Here is a 23,691-nt window from a genome sequence, read left to right on the forward strand (position 1 = left end):
CTTATGAGTCCACCATTTGAACCATTACTTTACTGCTTCCTTCATTTTCTGCGTGGATAGTCACTTTTTTTATTTGCCATTACTTCACTCAGACATGTTGGTGAGCTCCAGGCCTTTCTTCCAGCTCCACAGAGATAGGGTGGTCCTTCACACCAACCCACAATACCTTCCAAAGGTGGTATCTCATTTCCATCTTAATAAATCCTTTGTTACCTGCGTTCGGCCCTCAACCATACTCAGTTGCGGAAAGGGCTCTTCATACATTAGAAAAGAGCCCTTATGTACAATATTGACAGAACTAAAGACTTTTGCAAATCCAAACACTCTTTGTTGCTTTTTCGCCCACTCACAAAGAAAAGCCCATATCTAAATCAGGCATTACCAGGTGGATAGTTAAATGCATTCAGACATGTTACGTGAAAGCCAAAAGGACTTTACCTACACCCTCTAAAGCACACTCTACCCACAAGATAGGGGCTTCTGTTACTTCCCTGGGCAATATCCTACTTGCTGATATATGCAAAGCAGATACATGTCCTACACCACACACTTTCAATAACCATTGTGTGGATGTGCTAGCACGCCAGCAAGCTAAAGTAGGGAAGGCAGAGCTATGTACACTATTTCAAACAACTCCAACACCCACAGGTTAGCCACCACTTTGGAGGGCACTTCTATACTGTCTACGCAAATCATGTGCATCTACAGCCAGATATGCCTTGAACAGATTATGTTACTTACTCTGTTAGCATCTGTTCTTGGTGTGTAGTGCTGTAGATTCACATATACCTACCAGTTCCTTTACCTTTTCATATACATGGACATCTCTTTACTTACTTATTTTTACACTCCATTCTCATCTGCCTGTGGGAAAACAATCAAGTCAACGCCCATGCACATTATCACTAAGAGGAATCAATCTACCTCATGACTTGAAAGACGACTTTGAAGAAAAGCCACTTGCATGCATCCACACCCAAAACTAGACAGCAGGAGCATGTAGAGCATGTGAATCTGCAACAATACATGCCAATAACCGATGCTTAGAGGGTAAGCAACATAGTCCTTATACATGCTGCTCATCAGGTGTATGATTTCAGATAATGACATTAAATAATGTTTTTAAGCTTGGAAAGTATGTGGATTTTAAGTGTAAAGTTTGTTGTAGTCCCGATCAAATGTGATCCCTAACTGAAGCCTGAATTGCTTGATAGGCTTTCTTTTATGCAGCTACGTTAAATGCTAATCCGCCTCCCACTCTAAATTCTGTTTTTGACTTATTTCATTTTACGTGCATTATTTCACCTATTGTATTAAGTATGGTTTTAGCTAACTGAAATTTAAGACCACTACATCATTTAAAAAAAATACATTGCAAAGCCTTGGTGAAGAAAGATATGGCTTGTAACTCAGATGAGAAAATACTATTTTATGGAAAAAAAACATGAGTCCCCTAAAAAGCTTTAGTTGAATTGACAGTATGGTTACTAACAAATGCCTAAACAGCACTGAATTCACTAGTTAAGGTGAGCAATACAATTTTAGCTCGCCTGCATACGTTGCTCATAACCTCACTTTTAATGTCGCTGATGACATTAGTGAAGCTGCTATGATGCAGGGGTATTGAGTAAACTGTATAGCCAAAAGCCAGTTCCTGCAACTAGAATGTACATATCATCAGGACAAGTATGGTTATCTCTTTGGAAAGGGGTGGTGGGGATTATGGTTGCATGTGGGGTTCGCAATGAAAGCTCAGTGCTCAGCACTTTCTTCTAATGTATTTGAATTAATGGAACAACTTAAACTGTGACTCCGCATTGGAGGAAACCAAATCATTGAAAACTAATTTTAAGGAAAGACAATTTAAGGAAATATAAATTAATGGAAAATAAAGCAAACATTTTAAATGAAAGGTAATTTTAAAGGAAATCCCCCCACCCTAAAATTTGATGTGTCTGTCTGTCTGTCTGTCCCCCTCAAAGATTCTACCGGTACATCCACCATGGACAATAAAGACTCGCACAACAGTGTCCATGTTTTCAGAGTGTATTATTGGCGACGCGTTTCGACCAAGCAATCTTCTTCACTAGCTATATATATATGTATGTTTATGTGGAGTTTAACTAGTGAATGTTATTTGGATTTAGGGATAGGCAATGTTTAGGGGCGGTCAGGGGTTTTTAGGGATCAGGAATTAGTGGAGTTCAGGCATAGAAAGGGTTTTTTAGAGTTCAAGGATGGGTGGAGTTTAGGGGTGTGACCATTTTTTAGTGTTCACAGATAAGGAGTTTAGGGGTGCGTGGTGTTTTTAGGCTTCTGGGATGGGTGGAGAAATAGGGGTGCTGAGGGTTTTTTGAGTTTATGTATAGTGAGGGTTTTTAAGGTTTAATGATTGGTAGAGGTTAGTGGTTTTTAAAGTGTTTTTAGCGTGTAGGATTGGGTGTAATGTGGTGAGGAGCTTTAAGTATCAGAGATGCATGGAGTTCAGATGTGGAAAGGGTCTTTAGGATTCAGGAATGAGAGGTGTGTTTTTTCTTTTAGAGGTCATGGATGGGTGGGGGTGTCTCTACTGGTTGTGAGAGGTGGTTGGATGGTGTTTAGCAGTTATGAGGGGTCAGTGACTTAAAAGCATCCAAAGTAATTGTTTGATAATGTATAAGATATAAATCTAAAATAATGTCCTCTATAGTAAAGCACTGAAATAAATACCTCTAGCAAAGCTCTTCCTGAAAGTAAGACCTGCAACCATTGTATTTACACAATAAAAAATAAGCATGCAAAAGCCAATTTTGAACAAAGCCATTCTAAGAATTAATTTCTATGAAAAGATAAATGCTATCCATTCTGAAAATGTCTATTAAAGTGTTTAGGTGAAATGGTTTCTCAGTAGTGGTATTCCATGAATTTTTTTTTCTATTAAATCACATACAACCCTTTTTCGGGGTTGGTGAGATGCTTGATTGGAGGGCAAAACCAAAGGGGATGATGGACAGAGTGTTGAACATTGCAAGCACACAACCCCAGTCAACTGATCTGGGTTTAATCCATCATCATTCTTTAGGTGTGGCGCCACGGCCAGGGCGACTGATGCTGGAATCTGGGGACCACGGTTAGATCCCCGGCTCCGGCGGCAGGTTAGCCCAGCACCATGTGACTCTGGGCAATAGCTCGCTTAATCTTCCCGACGGCCCCCAGCGCCTAGAGACCCTTACGGGTGATTGTGCGCTTTACAAATGTGGACTTTACTTTACTTTACTTTAGCTCATTCCGCCACCCCAGTTCATACATGGCCATATGCAAATCAGTCTGACCCTGTGCCTCATGGGAACAGTCCAGCCCGAACTGCCAAGCCATGTCTTCCCTGGACCGGAAACCGGTCCTAGGATGCTTGTTCTCAGTCAAGGGAGGAACGCGCTTGGCAGTTCGGGCAGGACTGTTCCTATTGGGCACAGGGTCAAGACTGATTTGCATATGGCTGGGTCCAAACTGGAATGGCATGGTGAGCAAGGAAACTATGGATTTAGGCCCAGATCTCTGTACTGGGGTAAATGTATGACCTTGTTCTGCATTCTGTCCATCAATTTATCTTTTTGAACTTGATTGGAGGGCAGCACCCTAACGTGGCACATACATTCATCTAACTGTGCCCCATCTTCCCAGAATCATCTAGAGGCATTATGCTGGTAGGCGAAATACTATCCTGTTATTACATTTGAGAGGCCCTGGCTTTGGCATTCCATCTGACACTCCATCTGACTGGACTTCCAGAGGCATCAGTCTGATATTGTTTCAGCTCTGACCATGCATTAACAGCCTCTTAGAGATTAATGCAATACATTAGTGACCGCTCAGTGGTTGTACCCATTTACTACTTGCCTCCAGTCTCTATGCCCACTAAGTGACAGAATAAATGCAACTATAGCATGTAGCTTATTCTGTGTTGCACAGCACTTTTCTGTACTTGCGTGAAGAGGGCGGTGTAAAGGAAATCCGGGCTCCAAAGTGGAATAGTAATCCAGCCCTGCTTGGCTCGAACTTCTCCCTATAAATTACAGGATCTCAGAGATTCGGTGATTAGACTTGTTGGAGTGTAATCTGGTATATTGTGTTCAAACTTCATTTTCCCACACAGAAGGGATCTCTTGGTCATGGAAGCTTGCTAATTCAGCTTCCCTCTGTCAACACTTTTACCACATCTTTCACAAACCTGGCTATTGTATACAACCCCTAAATGGGTTCAAATCTTTCATCACCACCCCAGCAGCAAGATATAAAATCCTAAACATACACACATCTTCCATTGTACTCCTTTCCACACACTCGGAGCACTTATTAAGTCATTGTTGATCTGCTAAATGGACTACTGCAGTCTTCTTTTAGTGGGCTTTCCTAATCACACCTTCGCTTCTCTTGACAACATTTTAAACTTTGAGACTAGAATACCATAACTTTCCCCAGAATCCCTTCTACTGCATTCTATCTCCATCAAGCTGGCTGCCTGCCTACTAAAAATAGGGCCCTTTACCAACTTCTAACACTAGGCTTCAGAGACATTTATGGGACAGCTCCATATTGCCTTTCAGATACTTTGTCCTCTCGCATGACATATGATCATCCAATAAGTACTTCCTGACTGTGCCAAAACTACCCTATGCACCATACAGATTCCAGTATTTCATTCAGCCTTCTCCGATCCACTCGTTTGAGTGCCTTCTGGGAATAGCAGTGCGAACACTACACAATAGGTGCTTAATACAGCAACAAAAATCCACCTTTTGAAACTTAAAAGCCATAAAATTTAACTATTCCTGCAGAGTGAGAAAACATTGTAAATATGTCCACTTTGTGTGTGTCTACACCAGTCTAGGGAATGTTTGCCCGCTCTGCTGGTCTATCACATATGGCTGTGTTGTACTGCTTTCTAATCGCTTGGTCCTTGTCGTTCGTCCTGTGCCTGCTGACGGAGAGTAAAATACAGCTCACGTAGAATATATGACGATACAACAAATTCCGTTGCAACGCATGCCTTTACCACGCATGCGTTACAACGGAATTCGTTTACCACGCATAAACTTTTCCTCGACTATTTGCGTGGTGACGTCATACGTCGTTAGGAGAAAACGGCATTTTTTCCCGATTTCTCTTAAACGACTCTGATGCCGACGTGACTTCTGGTGAGTTGTTTTATTTGGGGGGGAGACCCCCCCCCCCCCCCCAAGCCCCCCCTTTTTTTTTTTTTTTACCTTTACCACATATGCCTTTACTACAAACATCGTAGTAAAGGCATGCGTGGTAAAGGCATTAGTGGTAACCACGCATGCGTTGTACTGCATGCGCGGTTAAAGATTTCGTGGAAACGGCTTCGTTGTAAAGGCCGTTTCCCCTCACGTATGAATGAAGTCGAATTGCCGCCTTCTCGATGTTCCATGTAGAGGTGCTTTGATATGTACGCAAGTATGCAGTAATCTAACTTCCATAATTTAGGAAGAGTAAAACCTTTCGATATCTGAATTGGATATGAACCGGTTCCTATATTGTAAGGTATAAAAGGACTAAATGGTTCCCCAAGGTCTTTTGTTTATACACCTGTGCCAACAAGCTATGTGGGAGTAGTTACACTCTGTAATCGACATTTGATTGAATTCCACGGACTACAACGTTTGATTGACTGCCACTGATCCCTGCATAATGCAACCATTTGCTAGAGAATACACTTTCGGTATTGACTCTTTTCTCACTATGCATATTACTACTTATCATTGAATGAAATATAAGTAAATCCATGGAAGGCCCATGCTACAAGGGAAGATACTTACTTGCATCTTTGATTTTTGGAGTTTGCTATTTATCATAGATTCACAAACTAACCATCTCTCTGGTTCCTGAAGGTTCTGTGGCTTGATAAGGACATTGACACCAAATTGATTCCTAGTTTTTTGCTGACATCCTCAGAGTCTGCTTAGATTCTCTCTCTGCTGACAGACTGGCTGTTTTGTGAAATATTGAATAAGATCATTCGGGTCCTGTCACATAGTGGCTCAAGTACTTAAAGTGCGCACATTTGTGAAAGATGCTGGATTATAAAACCATTGGTACAGCAACGTAACTTATTCTACCTTCATGCCACTTCATTCTATGTCGTATAACTTTGCTTATGCTCCCCTGGTGGGAAGATGGGGATGTATTCACTTTATGTATGTCGTTTATAGGGGATATAACTAAATGTAGTAGCGTGTGCTATGTGACTATCTGAAATAAGAATCCAGCAACTCGAATATCATGTAGGGATATGGGCATACAGCTAAGTGTCAAACGATAGACTGTCAGTTTATGCTAGTGCAGGGCAGGGTTTGAAACTCCCTCTGCATGTGCTATAGTGTGGGGTAAGAAAACAGACTGCCTCAGGCTTTGCTTATGTGCCATAGGAATAGTGTTTTTCATTCTGCACAAGTGTGAGGGGGTGAATCAGCTCTCACAGAAAATGTGTGTTGAAAAAAGGGTGGCACTACCAACCAGAATATACGATCCTTAAGTATTGCCCGGCGGTGTCGCCTCTTGAACCCACAAAGAAGTTAAACTATTGAAGAGGCAGGCGCTGGAGACTGGAAGGCAGGAAACAAGATGTTTTTATTCTCTCCGGAGGAGAACACAACGAAACGGACAGAAGGTATCGTTCTGAGGTGCTCTAGCTACATTTTTGAGGCCTGGCCTCTTATACACTGTTTTATGACTTTATTGCAGATTACATATTCATGTTAAAGCTTTGATGTATGGAAAGACATCCTCAGAATCCCCCCCCCCTCCCAACCCGTTCCCACGCAAGGTTACAGTGGAAGTCCCTGCCCCGTTCACAACAGGTGGTGATCATCGCGCAGCTGGATATTCCGCCGGTTCATGGAGTGTGTGGGGTTCGATCGGATCTCGTAGGGCGGGGGGGGGGCTGTGATCAACCCGGGGATCCCTTGCTGGGGGGGAAACTTTCTATTGTACGGGGAGGGGCAAGGAACAGTATCGGCAGAGCTGGGTGTCGGCTTGGGAACGAGGAGGACGAACGGGCACACGGGAAGAAAGGGGGTTTGCATCAAAGGGCCGGGGATCATAAATGGGAAGAGGGGAGGTGTTGCGCTGAGAACAGGACGAGGGCCCGGGGCAGAGCAGCGCTGAAGAGGGGTTTTATGATTCGCGGCAGGTGCAGGCAGGGGGGTTGTCAGTATGCGGGGGATGCCGGCGAAGCTAGGAGGGGGAGAGCGGCGCGCTGGCTCTCGGCGAGAGCAGGGAAACCATGGTGTTCAAAATGGCGGCTGTTTTACGCGCACAAAAAGGTTAAGGAGAGCAAGAGGGCGCCGATAATGTTGACGGTCTCAGCCCAACTTTCAACAGTCCCCCCTTTTCAACATATCTAGCCAACTTGCTTTACTCAATGTCAATTTTCATCAAATTCCTAACTTCGGTATCATACAATGCTCTCATGTGTTCGCTTCCAAAGTCCACAGTTTTGGGAAAAATACAACTCGCACATAAAGAACACATAGGTGGCAGACATTGAATTCCCAAGCACAGGCCACATATTACAACTACGGGAATCATGATAATGGTGAGCAGTCTCCAGCCCCAGCTTTTGACGGTGTCCCAGAACCAACCACCAAGCGACCATTCTTCTTGCTCTTGGTGAACTTCCGAAGAGAGTCTGTGAAGATGTTCGATGGCTTTGTACACTGAGGGTGAGTTGTCCGGTATGTATGTGCAACAGCTGGACCCAATAATGCGGCATGCTCCTCCACGGTCCGCCAGAACCACATCTAGAACGAGGCGGTTCTGAAGAGCCACCAAACGGACCGCTTGGAGCTCGGCAGTGTTGTTGGCAAAGATGCCCGCTGTGATGTTCATGGTCGTCTCGACTGCCTGAGTCAAATGTCGGATGGCACGGCTGTTTGCCATCGGGCCCCAGAGAGGGACGAGTCCTTTCATAGCATCGAGGAACTGCGCCCCTGTTGAGTCGGCTTGTTCAATGTCTTTGGCTCGTTTTTGCCTGTGGTGATTCGCTGGGGCTACATAAGTCAGAGGAAGGACGAAGGAGATGTAGCAAGTGCCCCCCCAGCCTTTGGGGAGCCAGGTGTAGGCCTTCGTGCCGCAGATGAAATACATGTTTGGGGATGCCACAAAGGAAGGTGGATCCGTGGAATCCAAAGTTCTGGTAAAGCGGCAAGCGCTGCGACCCACCAGCTGTGTCCCAAGTCCTTCTACACACATGTGGCCTGTGACGTTGATGACCGACAGGGCCACAGTCAGAGTGGCAGCCGTTCGTTTCCGCAGATAGGAGAAGGTGGGTCTGGTTGGATTGTTGAACACCTGCATTTCGATTCGTTCTTTAGCCGGGATGTCCATTTGGATCGAGTCGCTGGGGGTCAGCGGGCAGAAGTGTGTCTTTGTCTTGTTTCGCCCGGCCCCGTGAGAAGAATGTGCTGCAGTTCTGCTGGAGGTGGCATTGCCCGTATAGCTTTCTTGCAGGAGGATCAGCCAAGCAAGGCAGGAGCCGTGGACAGAGAAGGGTGAAGGGATGAATGGTATTGAATGTCCAGTGGCATGGGGTAGCAACCCACAGATCCAGCAGTTGGTGGTATTGGTGGCGAGATTGTGCTGGTGAAGTAGCTGCACGAAAGAGTTGTTCCAAAACTCCTTTCGCCTCTCTCTTAGTTGAGGAGAGAGCGAAATTAGATAATGGTCCTTCATGGTGGTAGGCTGAGCAGTGGTTAGGAATGTTTCGTGAGCAGGTGCATGTTCTTCCAAAATCCAGAGCGTGTTCATGAGGAGAAAACAGAAGAGGATTGTGATGAAGAGTGCAATTGTCTTTGAGCTATGGAGTCTGTCTGTTCTCGGATTTCTGTAGTGGGTATTTCCTGCTGTCCCCGTCGGCTTCTTGTTTGGCGCTTCCATCATCTTCTTATCTGGCGCTTCCATCATCTTCGTTTTCAAGGTGCTCGGTAGTGGGCAGGACCACGGACTTAGTTTTAGCTTCTCTCTAGGTAACCCTTGGTAGTTTGGGTCACCGTTCTGAGATCCTTTAACCTAGTCCGTGGCCTACTTAGCCGAAGCTCCCTCCTTTCGACGCAGGAAGTACCCTTCTCGAGATGGCACAGTGGGGTCAGGATGTTTTGAAAGTTCAAGTGTCTCAGTATCAGGATAGCAGTTCAACGATGGTCGGTCCTGGTTCAGGAGCTCTTCTTGGGTGTTGACGGTGTCTGTCGTGGCCAGGGCTGGAGAGACCTTTTTGCAGTGATGAGCGTGCAGCCAGTGTTTCTTCCCCTCCACTCGAAGTGCGGTCCGAGTGGTGATCAGCACTTGCCAGGGGCCCGTCCACCGGGGTTCCAAACTCTTTGATCGCTGAAAATTTCGGATCAGCACGAAGTCCCCCGGCTGGATGGCGTGACCCGGACCCCTGGAAGCATCGGGGATGGCCTGCTGCACCTGCTGATGAAGGACAGACAAAGTTTCAGTCAATTTGTACAGATAATCAGACATTAGGACGTCCGGAACGTCATGAATGGAAGTTGGTTTCGGGGCAGACCAGACGCTCATGGGTCGACCGAAGACAACTTCATAAGGGGTTAAGTGATGTCGGGTGGGGGTAGAGCGCATCGATAGCAATGCCAATGGGAGGGCGTCTGGCCATTTCAGGCCCGTGGTAGCCACTATTTTGGCCAGTTTAAGCTTTAGTGTGGCATTGTGTCGTTCGACAAGCCCAGCAGATTGAGGGTGGAAGACTGCGTGGAATTTCTGTTTAATACCCAGCCCATTTAGGATGAGCTGGATAACTTTGGCTACGAAGTGGGGGCCATTATCACTCCATAAAACACGACAGAGGCCATAACGGGGGAAAAACTCCTTTAACAGAACCTTTGCAGTGGCCATAGCGGTGTTGTCACGGGTTGGATATGCTTCCACCCACTTGCTAAATGCGCACACCACGACGAGCACATATTTCAAGCCTTGGCATCTGTCTAGCTGGATGTAGTCCATCTGCAGGACTTCAAATGGGTGGTTTGGGACCCCAAATCCCCCCCGGGGTACTACAGTTCCTTTCCCGGGGTTGTGTTGCAGGCATATTAAGCATTGTTGGACCAGGCGTTTGGCGGAATCTGGGATCTTGTCATTGTGCCAAACCCTGGAGACAAGTTCGATCATGGGGGCTGATCCTATGTGGGCAGGGGAGTGTGCCATGGTTAATATGGGAATCAAGTATGAATCAGGTAGCAACCATCTGTTCGTGTCTTTTGTCCGCCAGCAGCCTTCATCGTCTTTCAATCCCACCCGTGTCCATTCAGTTAATTCGTGTTGTGTGCTAGCCGTTTGTATGTCTCTAATTGTGTCCTTGGCGTCAGTCCAGTTTTCTGCTTGTGACCTGGTCACGTACATACGTGTTGTCGTTCTATTTTCAGCTGTCGTTCGGGCGGTGATGTCGGCTAGTGCATTTCCCTGTCCAATAATGTCTGTCACTTTCTTGTGTGCCTGGCATTTGATAACTGCAAGTTTGTTGGGGAGGAGGACAGCTTCGATTAAGGCGGAGACTAAATCCCCGTGCAAAATGGGTGTGCCGTGTGAGGTCAAGAATCCTCTCTCCCTCCAGAGGAGTCCGAAATGGTGAACCACCCCGAAGGCATACTGGCTGTCGGTGTAGATGTTAGCTGTGATTCCTGCTGCTAGGATGCAAGCTCGTGTTAGGGCAATTAGTTCCGCTGCCTGAGCAGATCGTTGCGTGATGCGGGCTGTCTCGATTACAGCTCGAGCCGTGGTGACTGCATAGGCAGCGGAAGTGGTGCCATCGGGGAGTTTGATGCAAGAACCGTCCACCCACAGCTCCCCGTCGGGGTCAGGGAAAGCCGTGTCTCTGAGGTCAACCCTACTTCTAGTCTGTTCGTCTGTGAGAGTCACGCAGTCATCTATAGGGTGTACATTGGGATCGTTCTCTGGTAAGGGTAACAGAGTTGCCGGGTTCAGTGTGGTGCATCTTTTCAGGGTGATATGGGGTGCAAGCAAAGTCAGTTCGTATCCGGTCAGTCGTGCGCTCGTCAGGTGTTGCGTCTTGGTTTGGTTCAGGAGGGTGTCGACTGCGTGGGGTACCAATACCGTGAGGGAATTCGAGAGTACGATCCCCTCACTCTGTCGGATAGAGATTGCAGCAGCAGCCACGGCTCGAAGGCAGGCAGGTAAGGCCCTGGCTACAGGGTCAAGAGTGGCAGAGAAGTAAGCGCACGGTCGTTGTCTCGGGCCGATGGCCTGGGTCAGGACAGATAAAGCGCACCCCTCCCTTTCGTGAGTGTAAAGGGAGAAGGGCTTTTTGTAATCAGGGGTACCTAGGACAGGGGCTGAGCAAAGGGCATCTCGTAGTTCTGTGAAGGAAGTTTGACACTCAGGGGTCCAAGGGAGTGGGAAAGGGACGTCTTTGTTTAGCAGAGAAAGCAGTGGTTTTACAACGAGGCTGAAGTTTGGTAACCATTGTCGGCAGAAGGAGGTGAGGCCTAATAGGGAGCGAACCTGCTTCTGGGTCTTAGGGACAGGGGTATCTAGAATGGTTTGGATTCGATCAGGGGTGAGTTTTCTTCCATCTTTGGACAAAAGGTGGCCTAGGTAAGTGACCTGGGTAGGCAGAATTGCAACTTCTTCTTGGAGACCTTGTGGCCATTTTCCGCAAGGAAGTGCAAGAGTTGAATGGTGGCGGTAACCGCTAGAGGGGTGGTGTCGGCTGCCAAAAGGATGTCATCGACATATTGTACCAACACCACTCCGTCGGGTAACTGGACTTGGTCTAGTTGTCTTTTGAGGGCCTGGCTGTAAATGCTAGGGCTTTCTGTGTAGCCTTGAGGCGCTCGGCAAAACCTATATGAGCGGGCTTTTAGGGTAAAGCCGAAGAGATATCGGCTGTCTGGGTGGATGGGGATGGAGAAGAATGCGTTCTTGAGGTCGATGACGGAAAAGGTGGTGGCAGTGGATGGAATCAAAGTCAGGATGGTGGTGATGTCTGAGACCACAGGGTACTGGGGTACCACCACTTTGTTGATCTCTCGGAGGTCGATGATAAAACGGTATGCTTTCTCATCTCCCTCTCCCTGCTTCTTGATAATGGGCAAGATAGGGCTGTTGCAAACGTTGCTAACTACTTCCTCTACCACTCCTGCGTCTATCAGAGACTGGATAATCATTACCAATGCCTTCTCGCCCTCTGGCGATATCCGATATTGTGGGAGTTTTGGGAGTGTTGCGTCTGGTCGGACAGTAATGTGCACTGGGTCAATTAACATACGCCCTACGTCCGAATCCGCTTTGGCCCACAGATACGGAGGTAGAGTGTCAAGCAGGGACGCGTCAACGTCGGTGATGGAAAACATGTGTCGGGGAGAGCAATGTCTAAGCAGAACGGGGTTGTCGTAAAGAAACACTCGAACTCCATCTTGAGAACACCTGATCGTCGCTCGGAAGTGTTTCAGTAAGTCAAGTCCCATAATGGCGTCAGGGCTATTGGAGGAAAGCAAGAACGTGGTGTCGGTGGTGTTGTTTTCTACGTCAAAGAGAATCGGGGCAGACAAAGGGTTGGTGGAGGGCGTTCCATCGAAACCTGTCGATGTTATGAGTGAGCCAGACAAGGGTGCCCTTGGAATCAGTCGTTTAGATAACGCACTACGTGTTGCGCCAGTGTCTACCAGAAATGGAGACTTGGTACCCAGGACCTTAGCAGTGACATAAGGGCCCTGCTGGTCAACATAGAGCTCGACTGGATCCCTCCCTCGCCCTTGGCTGTCCTATGCGAAGGTGTGAGTGTCGTCATAGTCAGATTGTTGATATTGGTTCTGCCTGGGTCGATCGAACGTATTTGGTCTGCTTGATCTGTCGTTAGTCGCGTCATTTGGGGGCCCTCGTTGTTGTCCCTTAGGTCTCGGTCCGTTTGCTACATCCCTGGTGTCCTTGTTTCTGATCATTTCCAGAAGAACTGGGCACTGGGATTTCCAATGGCCAGTTCCTTTGCAGAAAGCGCACTGGTTTTCTCTAAGGTCTGTGCGTCCACTGTAGGAAGTCAGAGTGCGGTCCTGGGGAAATGTAGTCTTAGGGACGTTTGTCTGGTAGTTTCCCCGGTATTGGTCTCGTCCTATAGTCACCCCTTGCAGTTTGGCAATCATCACCCTCTTTTAAGTCCTTCTTCTTTTTCTCTGTCGCCCTATCGTTTTCATTTTTCTGATGCTCATAATATTGGGCCATTTGGAGAATCGCTGTAGGTTTGGAGGCTGCCCAACTACTCTCGCTGGCCTGTAGTTTCTGGGAGATTTCCGATGATAGGCCCTTAACATAATTCTGGACAAACAGATGGTGTCCGGTTGCAGTGGTCATGTCCTGGCCGCTGTAATCGGAGAACACCGTTTCAAACCGGGAGAAGTATTCCGATACATCCTCCTGGGGTTTTTGGCGACAGGCTGTTACTATCGCCCAGTCCACTTTCTTTTCTGGGATTAGGGTTTTTAATTTCTCTACGATTTTATCTGGAAGGTCTAGAATGGATTTCAAAGGCTTTTGTCCTGGTCCCCGTTGTTTATCCAGGTCATTGAGTTGTGACCAGGTATGTCCAAACAGCTCAAGGTGGTCGACTTTCCGGATTTGCTTCCACACATCAGCTGGTAGACATAACCCGAAGAACAAGTCGATGTCAGCCAGGGTCATAATCGTTGAGCCCAGGGCTGTACCCAATTCAGTATAGAAGGCAGTGGGGTTTTTACGTAGGTCGGGTAGAGATTTCCGGAATGTCAGTATCTCTTGCCGGTCCCATGGCTGGTAGACCCAGTTATACACTACCCTTCCCTTCGCATCTTGGTTGTTTGCATCATCGTGAGTCCCTGTACCCCGGGGAGGAACCCAGTAAGGGGCAGCCTCTCGTATCGGCATCATGGTGTTAGATTGCTCGGTTGGTGGTTCGGTCACTACGGAGGCTGCGGATTTAGCTCCCGGCTTTCGTTCAGTGAGGTGGCGGAAAACCTCAAGCGTACGCGTAAGGAGGTCCGACACATCACACTCGCCCTCATCCCCGATATCGACCTTCCGGTACAGAGTCCTTAGGCTCTCGGGACCTTTGTCTCGATATCGGTCCTCGTATGCATTCAAGACATGATAACACAGTCGTACGGTAAAATGTCGACTGTGACTCCCTGTATACGAGCTGAACATATCTGTGATGTACTCTTCATCATCCTTCCTTTCTACCAGTGTCCTTGCTATTTTGTCGATCCCCACTCGCTCATCTTTGTCTAGTCTGTTTGTTCTTGCAGGGCCAGCCCCTCGAGTCTCATGGTCGTCTAACGTTGTTGTTGATGCGGGTTTTAATACAAGGGGTTCGGCTGGCACAGAGGCCATTGGGGCAGACGCTGTGGCGGTACCTTCGTTTGTACCTGGGGGTGGCGCGTGCTGCGCCAAGGGTTGAGAAGGGGCATATGGAGGGGGCATGTAGATGATAGGAGGACCTAACAGCAGGTCCTCATTGGCTCGTTGTTTCGAGGGTAAATCAGGGTAGAGCATGGAGGAAGTTCTAACCGGACACTGGCTTGGCGTTTCCATTTCTAGTTTCTGTTTAGCTTTCTCTCTTTCCTTTATCTCTTTTTCTAAGTTCTGGGCAGCTAGGTGGGCTGCTTTTCGCAGCTCTTTTCCCAACCTACTCTCAGTTTTCTTTTTACGTTGTTCAGTTTCTTTGCGCCACATGCCGAAACTATCAAGCATAGTGGGTGTTGTCTTGCTCTTACCAAGGGCTGTTTCTAGCGCTTTTATTTTATCATCATCGAAGGATCCTATCAGTGGCCACTGGCTTTCTCGATCCTTTTTCGTGTATTTATGCCATAGTTTGCTATAGGCTATAGAGATCAATCCATGCTTCGTGAACATGTCCTTATTAGGGGTGCCTTCCAGTGGGGCTGGATGGTCCATCTCTAATAGGCGGTCCGGGCTAAACAGGCTACTAATCAGTGGGGAGAAGACAGACATGACGGCTCGTAACGAGGGACAAAAAGTCAGCACTGCCTATCTTATCACTGTGTGCAAAGACTGGACAGAATATTTCTATTCTACGTTGTTTGCAGGCAGTGAATACCTCATGAATCAAATAACAAAAGACCAATAAATATTCAATGGGGAGAATGAGTAGGTCCGCAAAGATCTGCGTTACCTACCCCTTTCACTATCTGCAAAAAGGGAGGTCTCTTCCCTGTTTGCAGACAGAGAATCTCCAGAAAACAATAGTTTTGCGAACAACAGTTCAGTTTCAAGTATTTATTCAGTGGGGGAGAAAAAATAGGCACGACGGCTGCCTTACCTATCCTCCACTGTTTGCAAAGAGAGAGCCTGTTGTTTCTCCGTTTGCGGACAGCGAATCTCCAAATAAATAAAAAGAGCAATACTAGTATTTCCTAAACAGTCAAGCAATTATTTCGCAACTTGTCGTGTTTACACGACCTTACCCGGACCGCATGGACAGTTTCTTGTCTTCCGAATCCAGCGCCCGATCGTCCTCTCTTCTCCGTTATCCTCGCGGCACTCCTGATGGTTCCCAGTCAGGACCGTAGATCACTCGAGAGAGGTCTGTTCGGAACCAGTGAAGTTCGGATGATCGGCTGTCAGACGAGGGTCTATCGGACAGGCGCGCTCCCGATCGTTGCAGTCGTTCACTCTGTCGTCAGGACCTCTCCCACTGGATCCACGAGTCGCTGATGGGCCCCACGCTTGGGACGCCAATTGTTGAAAAAGGGTGGCACTACCAACCAGAATATACGATCCTTAAGTATTGCCCGGCGGTGTCGCCTCTTGAACCCACAAAGAAGTTAAACTATTGAAGAGGCAGGCGCTGGAGACTGGAAGGCAGGAAACAAGATGTTTTTATTCTCTCCGGAGGAGAACACAACGAAACGGACAGAAGGTATCGTTCTGAGGTGCTCTAGCTACATTTTTGAGGCCTGGCCTCTTATACACTGTTTTATGACTTTATTGCAGATTACATATTCACGTTAAAGCTTTGATGTATGGAAAGACATCCTCAGAATCCCCCCCCCCTCCCAACCCGTTCCCACGCTAGGTTACAGTGGAAGTCCCTGCCCCGTTCACAACAGGTGGTGATCATCGCGCAGCTGGATATTCCGCCGGTTCATGGAGTGTGTGGGGTTCGATCGGATCTCGTAGGGCAGGGGGGGGGCTGTGATCAACCCGGGGATCCCTTGCTGGGGGGGAAACTTTCTATTGTACGGGGAGGGGCAAGGAACAGTATCGGCAGAGCTGGGTGTCGGCTTGGGAACGAGGAGGACGAACGGGCACACGGGAAGAAAGGGGGTTTGCATCAAAGGGCCGGGGATCATAAATGGGAAGAGGGGAGGTGTTGCGCTGAGAACAGGACGAGGGCCCGGGGCAGAGCAGCGCTGAAGAGGGGTTTGATGATTCGCGGCAGGTGCAGGCAGGGGGGTTGTCAGTATGCGGGGGATGCCGGCGAAGCTAGGAGGGGGAGAGCGGCGCGCTGGCTCTCGGCGAGAGCAGGGAAACCATGGTGTTCAAAATGGCGGCTGTTTTACGCGCACAAAAAGGTTAAGGAGAGCAAGAGGGCGCCGATAATGTTGACGGTCTCAGCCCAACTTTCAACATGTGCATGTTACATGACAGTGACCAATGTCCAGAACAAAATGTGGACTTTTTCCAAGGCTTGTGATGAAGTCACATTATTAAGCAATAATAAACAGATCATCTTTGAAAAGGCCAGGCTTTGCAGATAGCCTGTTCCCATATATAGGGACCACTGTCCAACTAGTGTCAGGCAGGAATTCAGACCCACTTATTCAGAACTTGTGAGGTGGGACTGAGACACCCTAAGTCTACTTTGCTTATCAAGAAGAGATCACACGCCTTTCATTTTGTAGTCCTTTAAAAAATTAGATGGATGTGCCCTCCTTGTGCACAAGTGTTAGGAAGGGACAGATGCTCCTCACAACCACACCAGCATGTATGTGTTCATCTGCCTCAGCTAGCGCGAGGCAGAAGCCAACATTGACCTGTTCTATGCTAGTTCTAGGTGGGCATAGAAACTTCATTGTTTGCTAGTCTCAAGAATATGTAGAGACTCTGCCAGTTACTCTGTTTGTATCAGACATGCATAGACATTCCTCCGATCCCCAGTTTGTAGATGTGTCGGTAAAGGGTAGAGGCTTCCTGAGTCTGCTCTAGTGTGTAGAGGGACAATGACCAGCCTGAGGGCCTGAATACAAGTTTGTCAGGGCGGGAGCGGGGTGTCACGCTACCGCCGTGTTCCTGCACCGCCAAAGTCAACTGCCGGCTGCCCATCAGATCATGAGTTTCCTCGTAGTCTGGCGGGCGGTCCTTTGCGTTCCCACAGCGGTGCCTTTCAAAAAGGTACCTCAGTGCGAACGCCAAAGCATGTTCCTGCACAGCATTGACTTTTAAGTCCATGCCATGCAGGAACTGGGCGTGCATGCTCCAGAAGGGCACACCATGTGCCCCCCTGCATGCATCGAATGAGGCACTAGGGGCCACCGTAGTGCTCACTTTGTTTCCTCACTGCCACTCTAACAAATGCTCACCACTATGGTTAGGGTCGCAGTGAGGAAACTTATCATCTGCTTGGCGGTGTCGCAGCAGCACTGCCGAGCATATTGCTGCCTCAAGACTGCCGCGTCAGGGCTTGGGGAACCATGGAAGCCTTGGTGTTCCACTCATGGTCTGACAGCCATACAATGAATTTGGGAGTCGAACCACGGATGCGGCACTCCCCAACCACCACCGCACCGCCACCACGGGTTCAGCGAGTGTTTAAGGTTCCTTGTCAAGCTTTAGTGTTAGGCAGGGAAGGAAAAGTCTTCAGCTTGTGCTAGTGTCAGGCAGACACTCTCACTTTGCTTACACTGCGCAAATAGCTTTCCTTTGCCAGCCTTCAATGAGCTAAGTTTCCCTTAACAGTGATGTTGCTTTTATTTCAGTTAGTGAAATGATTCAGAGCCTCTAACATTTACATTTTATTCTTTACACAGAAACGGAATCTCACCCACTGGAGAACTGTACAAGCAACTGAAGCACTCTAAGCTTTGAGAATATGCTGAGCCCGATGGACTCCTCAGCGGACTCTTTCTGGAGGGAAAAAGACATTTTTGTGTTTGTGTTTTTTATATATATATATATATATATTTTTTTTTTCAGCTTTGACAAACACACAGGAGACAAACGCCAAATCGCAGTGCTTTGTCCAAGAATCCAAATTGTGATTCTGTTTTGTAATTATATATAGATATATTCTATATATGTAGATTTTCCACATCTCTGTTTTTGTGTGTGTGAGTTTGAGCGTGTAAAAAATGCGGGTTAAGGCCAAGCTCGGACCTCCATCTTTTATTTTTTTTATATAAATATATAAATATATATTTTATGTGAAAGCGGTATTTAAAAGGATATATTTTTTCAATAAATAAGGAAAAACGTTTTTGAGGGGGTGGGAGGGTGGCTTTCTTGTCGAGACAAATATAACACAGTACTACAGAAAGAGAAAAGCAATAGACTTTTTTTTCCACTTTTATTCTCAAATTACTTTTTTTTTTTTTTGCGAGAGCTCAGGTCTTTAAGAAGCACAGTGCTCAGTCTGCCTGACCACTCCACTCTCTCTTTTGGTTTCTTATCATCTTACCCAGGCTTGCCGAAGACTGCCGTGCCCACGTCTGTTTAAACCACTGTATATGAATGATGGACTCCACCTAATAATGACCATTAAGAACAATTACACAAAAAAAAGAAAACAACCTCGCAAAAATGTGCCTACTGCCCTCCAGGCACCTGTCCTGCAGTGATGACATAATTGTTGGCTTTAGTACAGAAATAGAAAGAGAATAACAGTTGTACATGGCATTTCAGTGCAGTTCAACGTTCATCGAAAATGCATGGCGAACCATGGAAAGGTTAAAAACAAAAAGAAATAGGACATCGTTTTCTAGAAGGGATTATACAAATGAATAATTCTAACAAATACTTATATTTTTGTAATATTTGTAGTGGAAATTAATAATTAATGTACTTGCTAAAGGGTTTCAAACTGCCTTTTTTCCTTGATGCTGTGCAGGCAAACTGGCTCAATATTTATTGGGGTTTCTGGAGATGCTCCTGCTGCAGTGAATAAAAGGCATTCTTTCCAGGATGGATGCCAGCTTCATGTACAGCTGAATGGTTCCTGTGGAATCTATCATTCAAGTCCTCTTTCTGTTTCTTTGACTTTCTGTGCCTTGGCAGCAAGAAGTGGTAACTACTGTGAGGATGCTCTGTGCCCATTTGTCCAGTGTTTGCTGTTGCTAGAATAATGCATAGAAACACCTTAATTCAAAACTCCACCCTAACACCATAGTAGGACATTTATTTTGAATAAAATTCACTGCAATAAATTCATGAACCTTTTGGCTAGTAAAAATGTTATTTGTGCAAACACAAAGTGTGCTAGTGCACAAACTGTGTGCATTCAATAAACTAGTTTGTGCAGCATTTGTTGCAGCGTAGACTACTCTTGCCATGTGGAAATGGGCCCATGCACCCTTGTATTCTCTGCTGATGTACAGGGGCTTGCCTGTTGGCTGCAAATCTTGGGGTTTAGTTCAAATATATATTTGCCGTTTGTGACGGTTTCGCGTTTAAAATCCAGGTCATGCCTTTCGGACACTGGCAGGTCACAGGTGTTAAAGGAAGTAAATCCACTGTTGTGCAGCAGGTGGACCGTCCATTCGAAGTCTCTCCTCTTATGGTACCGATCTAAGTACTCCTTGCATGGAGCTCTGCTGTTTTTACCTGTGTAGTTCTTTTATAGAGGTCTGCTGTTCGGGTGCAGATGTCTGCAGCTTCTTTCCCACTGTTCGTCTGGATACTTGAGTATCTGGCATTCGGGTAGCAGCATACTGCAATGGGCTCCTGCAAAGCGAGCAGTTAATAGTGAGTTGGAAGTAAAACATTTTTACTCAGCCACCATTGTATATTCTTATGGAACAGGCAGTGCTGCAACAATTTGTATGGCCAGTTTATAATTTCAGCATTCAGATTTCAAGTTACGGAATCGCATAAAGCCAGAAAATTCCTTGTGCAAATTTTGTGATATCTTTGCTGTGCGTTGATCGTGCTTTGGTGAGGAGGGTGAAGACACCTGGTAACCTTTTGGATACATTGAGTAATTAAATTTCCCCATTAGGTTATAAAAGTGACCTTAAGGTTCAGTGTTGTGGAGCTTGGCTTCATTGACCACATGTTTGCTGACGCTTCTGACCAATGAAGAGGCGAGGACATATGGGCCTCATACCGAGGTTCCTAACCATTGTGTACTGTGTGCTTTGGAGGTGGCACCTTGCATCGATCCTTAAATTTTGAAACGACTAGAAGTAGGTTTTGAAGAGTTTCTTCTAGAAAATAACTTGTCATTTTAAATCCAAACGAAGGAGTAATTTTTCTTTTAAAGGCTGTTTTTGCTGTAACACTTGTCCAGAGACGTGAGTCTTGGAGCGCAACCGAGCAGGAAGTGCCTCGCTTTTCCAGCAGGTGAATGATCTTACTACTGTAAACCCATAAGCCATGCTAGGAACTCCTTGATCAGGTCTTATGTATTGTGTCTGAGCAGTACTATATATATAGCTTACTTGTTATTCCTAATGGGGCATAGGTAATCCGCCTGCTTAGGAGGTCAGATTTGTATTGCTTGTCCACAACATAGCACACAATAGTGCACAGTATTTTTTATGGTTAGCATTCTTATATTTTCCTTTCTCCCGGACTCTGCCCTCCCGCCCTTTACTACCCTCTTCAGTAACACTCAGTTTTTCTAATCCTACTACTTCTCAGATCATTCGCAATTGTATGCCTCTTCTCTGTACCTCTTGCACTTGTTCTTGGTCTCAGTTCCCTTTTCACTGTCCACATAGTTTTTCTCCATGTGCGTGTCCTGTCTCTGTAGAGATAGCTTTTTTCTGCATACTGAAGCACATTGTTCTTGGCTTCTGTTTTCTTTGTTCTGATTTGAACTCTTTGCCTCTTGCTAAAAGAGGCTTTACTCTTCCACTCTCTGCAATTGAGCCTTGCTGTAGAGTCCACAATAAATGTTAAGTTCAGGGTATCCAACTTAGGTAATGGAAAGCTAGATCTCTGCCAGATGTTCTAGATATCCCTGTAGGATTATGATTATAAACAAATAATCTTTGTAGTTCATTTACGCAGCAGTTATCCTAAAAATTATACCTGGCTCGGTTACTCTGGTTTGTGAGACACCTTCCTAGTTTAAGTGTTGTCTAGGTATACTTAGGACACTCCTTTCCCCAGTGCCAAACTTTGTTTTAGTCTTGCCAATCGATCAGTCTTTTAAAAATATTTGACCCATTCTGCAGAACTGGAATGGTTCACCAATTTAATGTAAAGCTCACTAGTTAGGGCCTTATAGCAGGAAAGAAACCGCATTTCACTATGTGATCTGTCCTTTAGAATGGAAGACAAAATAGTGGTGCAATTCGAAATATTAGTCGCTAGTAATATAGTCTAGGGGGAGGGTTGACTAACTCCAGGAACAATGGCTCTGATGTGACCTCGTCACTGGAACAGAGGTTTCATACCCCAGCCCTCATGATAACCTTGTAGCATTCGTGTGCATGGACTGCAAGATTTCCATAAATCTGTCCTTCATCCCCCTTTGGTTGTCTGGCAACTCAGCTGAATGGTTTTCAGGCAAGTGCAAGCGGATTCACTGCTTCATCTATTAGTATATAGGATGAGGTTTGCCAGGAAGCTGAACCTGTGCAAGACTGGCCATTTGAAGGCAATTGGCTTTGCAGATAAGAATTTATTAACCTTTGTGAAGTCTTAGACTGCCACATTGCAGATGATGAGATTCACCCTAAAAGGTGAACTTTCCTCCTGTGAAAGGTCATCTGGAATTTTTTGCCCTGCAGCTGTGGGCTGCCATTGAATATCTTGGTCATTTATTATGCAGCATATTTTCTCATTTGACACCATAAAAGATAATGAAGAGCATTGGAAACTATCTTCTACTATTGCTGTTATATTTTCTAGCTCTTTTCTTTTTCTACTTCCCCTTTCCTCTTTTTTTAGGTTGAACTGGGCGCAATGGACGTCACTCTGCAGTGATGAGGACCAGCTTCCTAACCAGCAGTCTTTGCCAGTGGGTGGCGCAAGGCATCTCCTTGGGTGAACCCAACTAGTTTGTCTTGCCAATTGTGGCCCATTACCTCCACTGGAGCTAGTCTGCCTAGACGTTTTTTCTTAGACTACCATATAAAATTGTCATACTCCATAAAATAGCCTAGCATTGCCAGAACATCTCCCATTTTGCACCCATGCTATTTGGGCCTAATTTCCTTTTGCCATTTTTGTACGCTCAGTCTACGTTCCACTCAATTAAAAAAATATATATATTTTTTGCGAGGTGTGGTGTAGCGTAAAGGATTTATTTTTTCGCGTCTTGTCTGTGAAAGGTTAGCAATAGGGATGGAAACAAAACACATCTATTTATACTTGGCATAGTCTTTTGTGCCATATTTCAATCTGTATTTACCTCTTTTTCTAACCTGCTGATTCTTCTAGAGAGGGTTTTGTGCTTTCATATAGAAGACTGCTGACAGAAAATGTTTTTTTTTAAATTCCATGTACCCAAGCAGTATCCAGGTGGGATCGCACTGGGTGCCATCCTTGCTAAAATGCTGTTTTCTCGACACATTTTTGTGCCTCAAATATATTTTCTCTGATAGGAAAATAACCTTCCCATTTTAATATATCTTAATATTCTGAGTTAAGAGAGAGCCTGAATTCCCAAACAATTTTGCCTCATATTGGGAACTGGGTCTGGTGGCTGCAATAGATTTTGTTTCACATATCTGTTTTACTCTGGTCACCTCGCTATGGTAGGCAGTGGCCTGGGGTTTCCTCTTCTCTGCTTGCTGTTATAGTCAATGGCACATTTCTACGATGGGGGCTGAAACTAACATAATGCAGCCATTACGTGCCTGTTATCCCTCTGTAATTTGCACATCTCACTTAAGTTTTGCTCTTTCAATTTCTCTTACTTTTCTTCATACCACTAAGCCATGGACCTCAAAATCTGCCTTACTCTGGTCCTGTCTGCTGAATCCAGGCATGAGGAATCCATGATTAGTACCACACATTTCATAGGTAACCAGTGGAGTAAAGTATTGGCCCTTAGCTTGAATAAACATTGAAATGTGTTGGACCTTCCGCCTCAGGTTAAGGTTGGATGTCGAGTCTCCGTACAACATTACCCTATCTCTTCAATAACACAATTTAGACACTTCAGCTATTTGACAGAAGTTACCACCTCAGTGTGAGAGAGATTTTCAGCTGCAGTGCAGCATTGCACTCTAAGTTTAATGCACCAATTGGCATTGTTACAATAGCTTCTGCCTCATTTAAGTGCAGCTCAGCCAGTCTGGTTCTTTCCAGATGCTGATCTTGCTTTACTGGAAGATGAAATTTTGTCTGTGCTTCTGGCCCTTGTTCTCTAATCCATGACCACATCTGGTATTTAGCTTAGACAGTGTTTAAAGGACACTTTCTTTCTAACTTCCTCCTTCCTGTTTTTGGATGACATCTTTGTCCATCAGAAATCAATGATTAAGGCACACCATTTTCATA

At 46.0% G+C, this 23,691-nt stretch overlaps 1 protein-coding gene across 1 annotated transcript in view; it reads left to right on the forward strand.

Moving 5' to 3' along the window:
- ZNRF3 (zinc and ring finger 3) overlaps positions 1–18,245 on the forward strand; it is a 410,849-nt gene extending 392,604 nt beyond the window's left edge. The window contains exon 9 of the mRNA XM_078667083.1: positions 18,051–18,245. Within this exon, the coding sequence (XP_078523209.1) occupies positions 18,051–18,091 (41 nt within the window). The 3' untranslated portion in view covers positions 18,092–18,245. The remainder of the gene's footprint in view (positions 1–18,050) is intronic.
- Positions 18,246–23,691: the final 5,446 nt, after the last annotated feature.

Source organism: Lissotriton helveticus, chromosome 11, assembly GCF_964261635.1.
Source record: "Lissotriton helveticus chromosome 11, aLisHel1.1, whole genome shotgun sequence".
In the NCBI taxonomy this organism is placed as follows: Eukaryota; Metazoa; Chordata; class Amphibia; order Caudata; family Salamandridae; genus Lissotriton; species Lissotriton helveticus.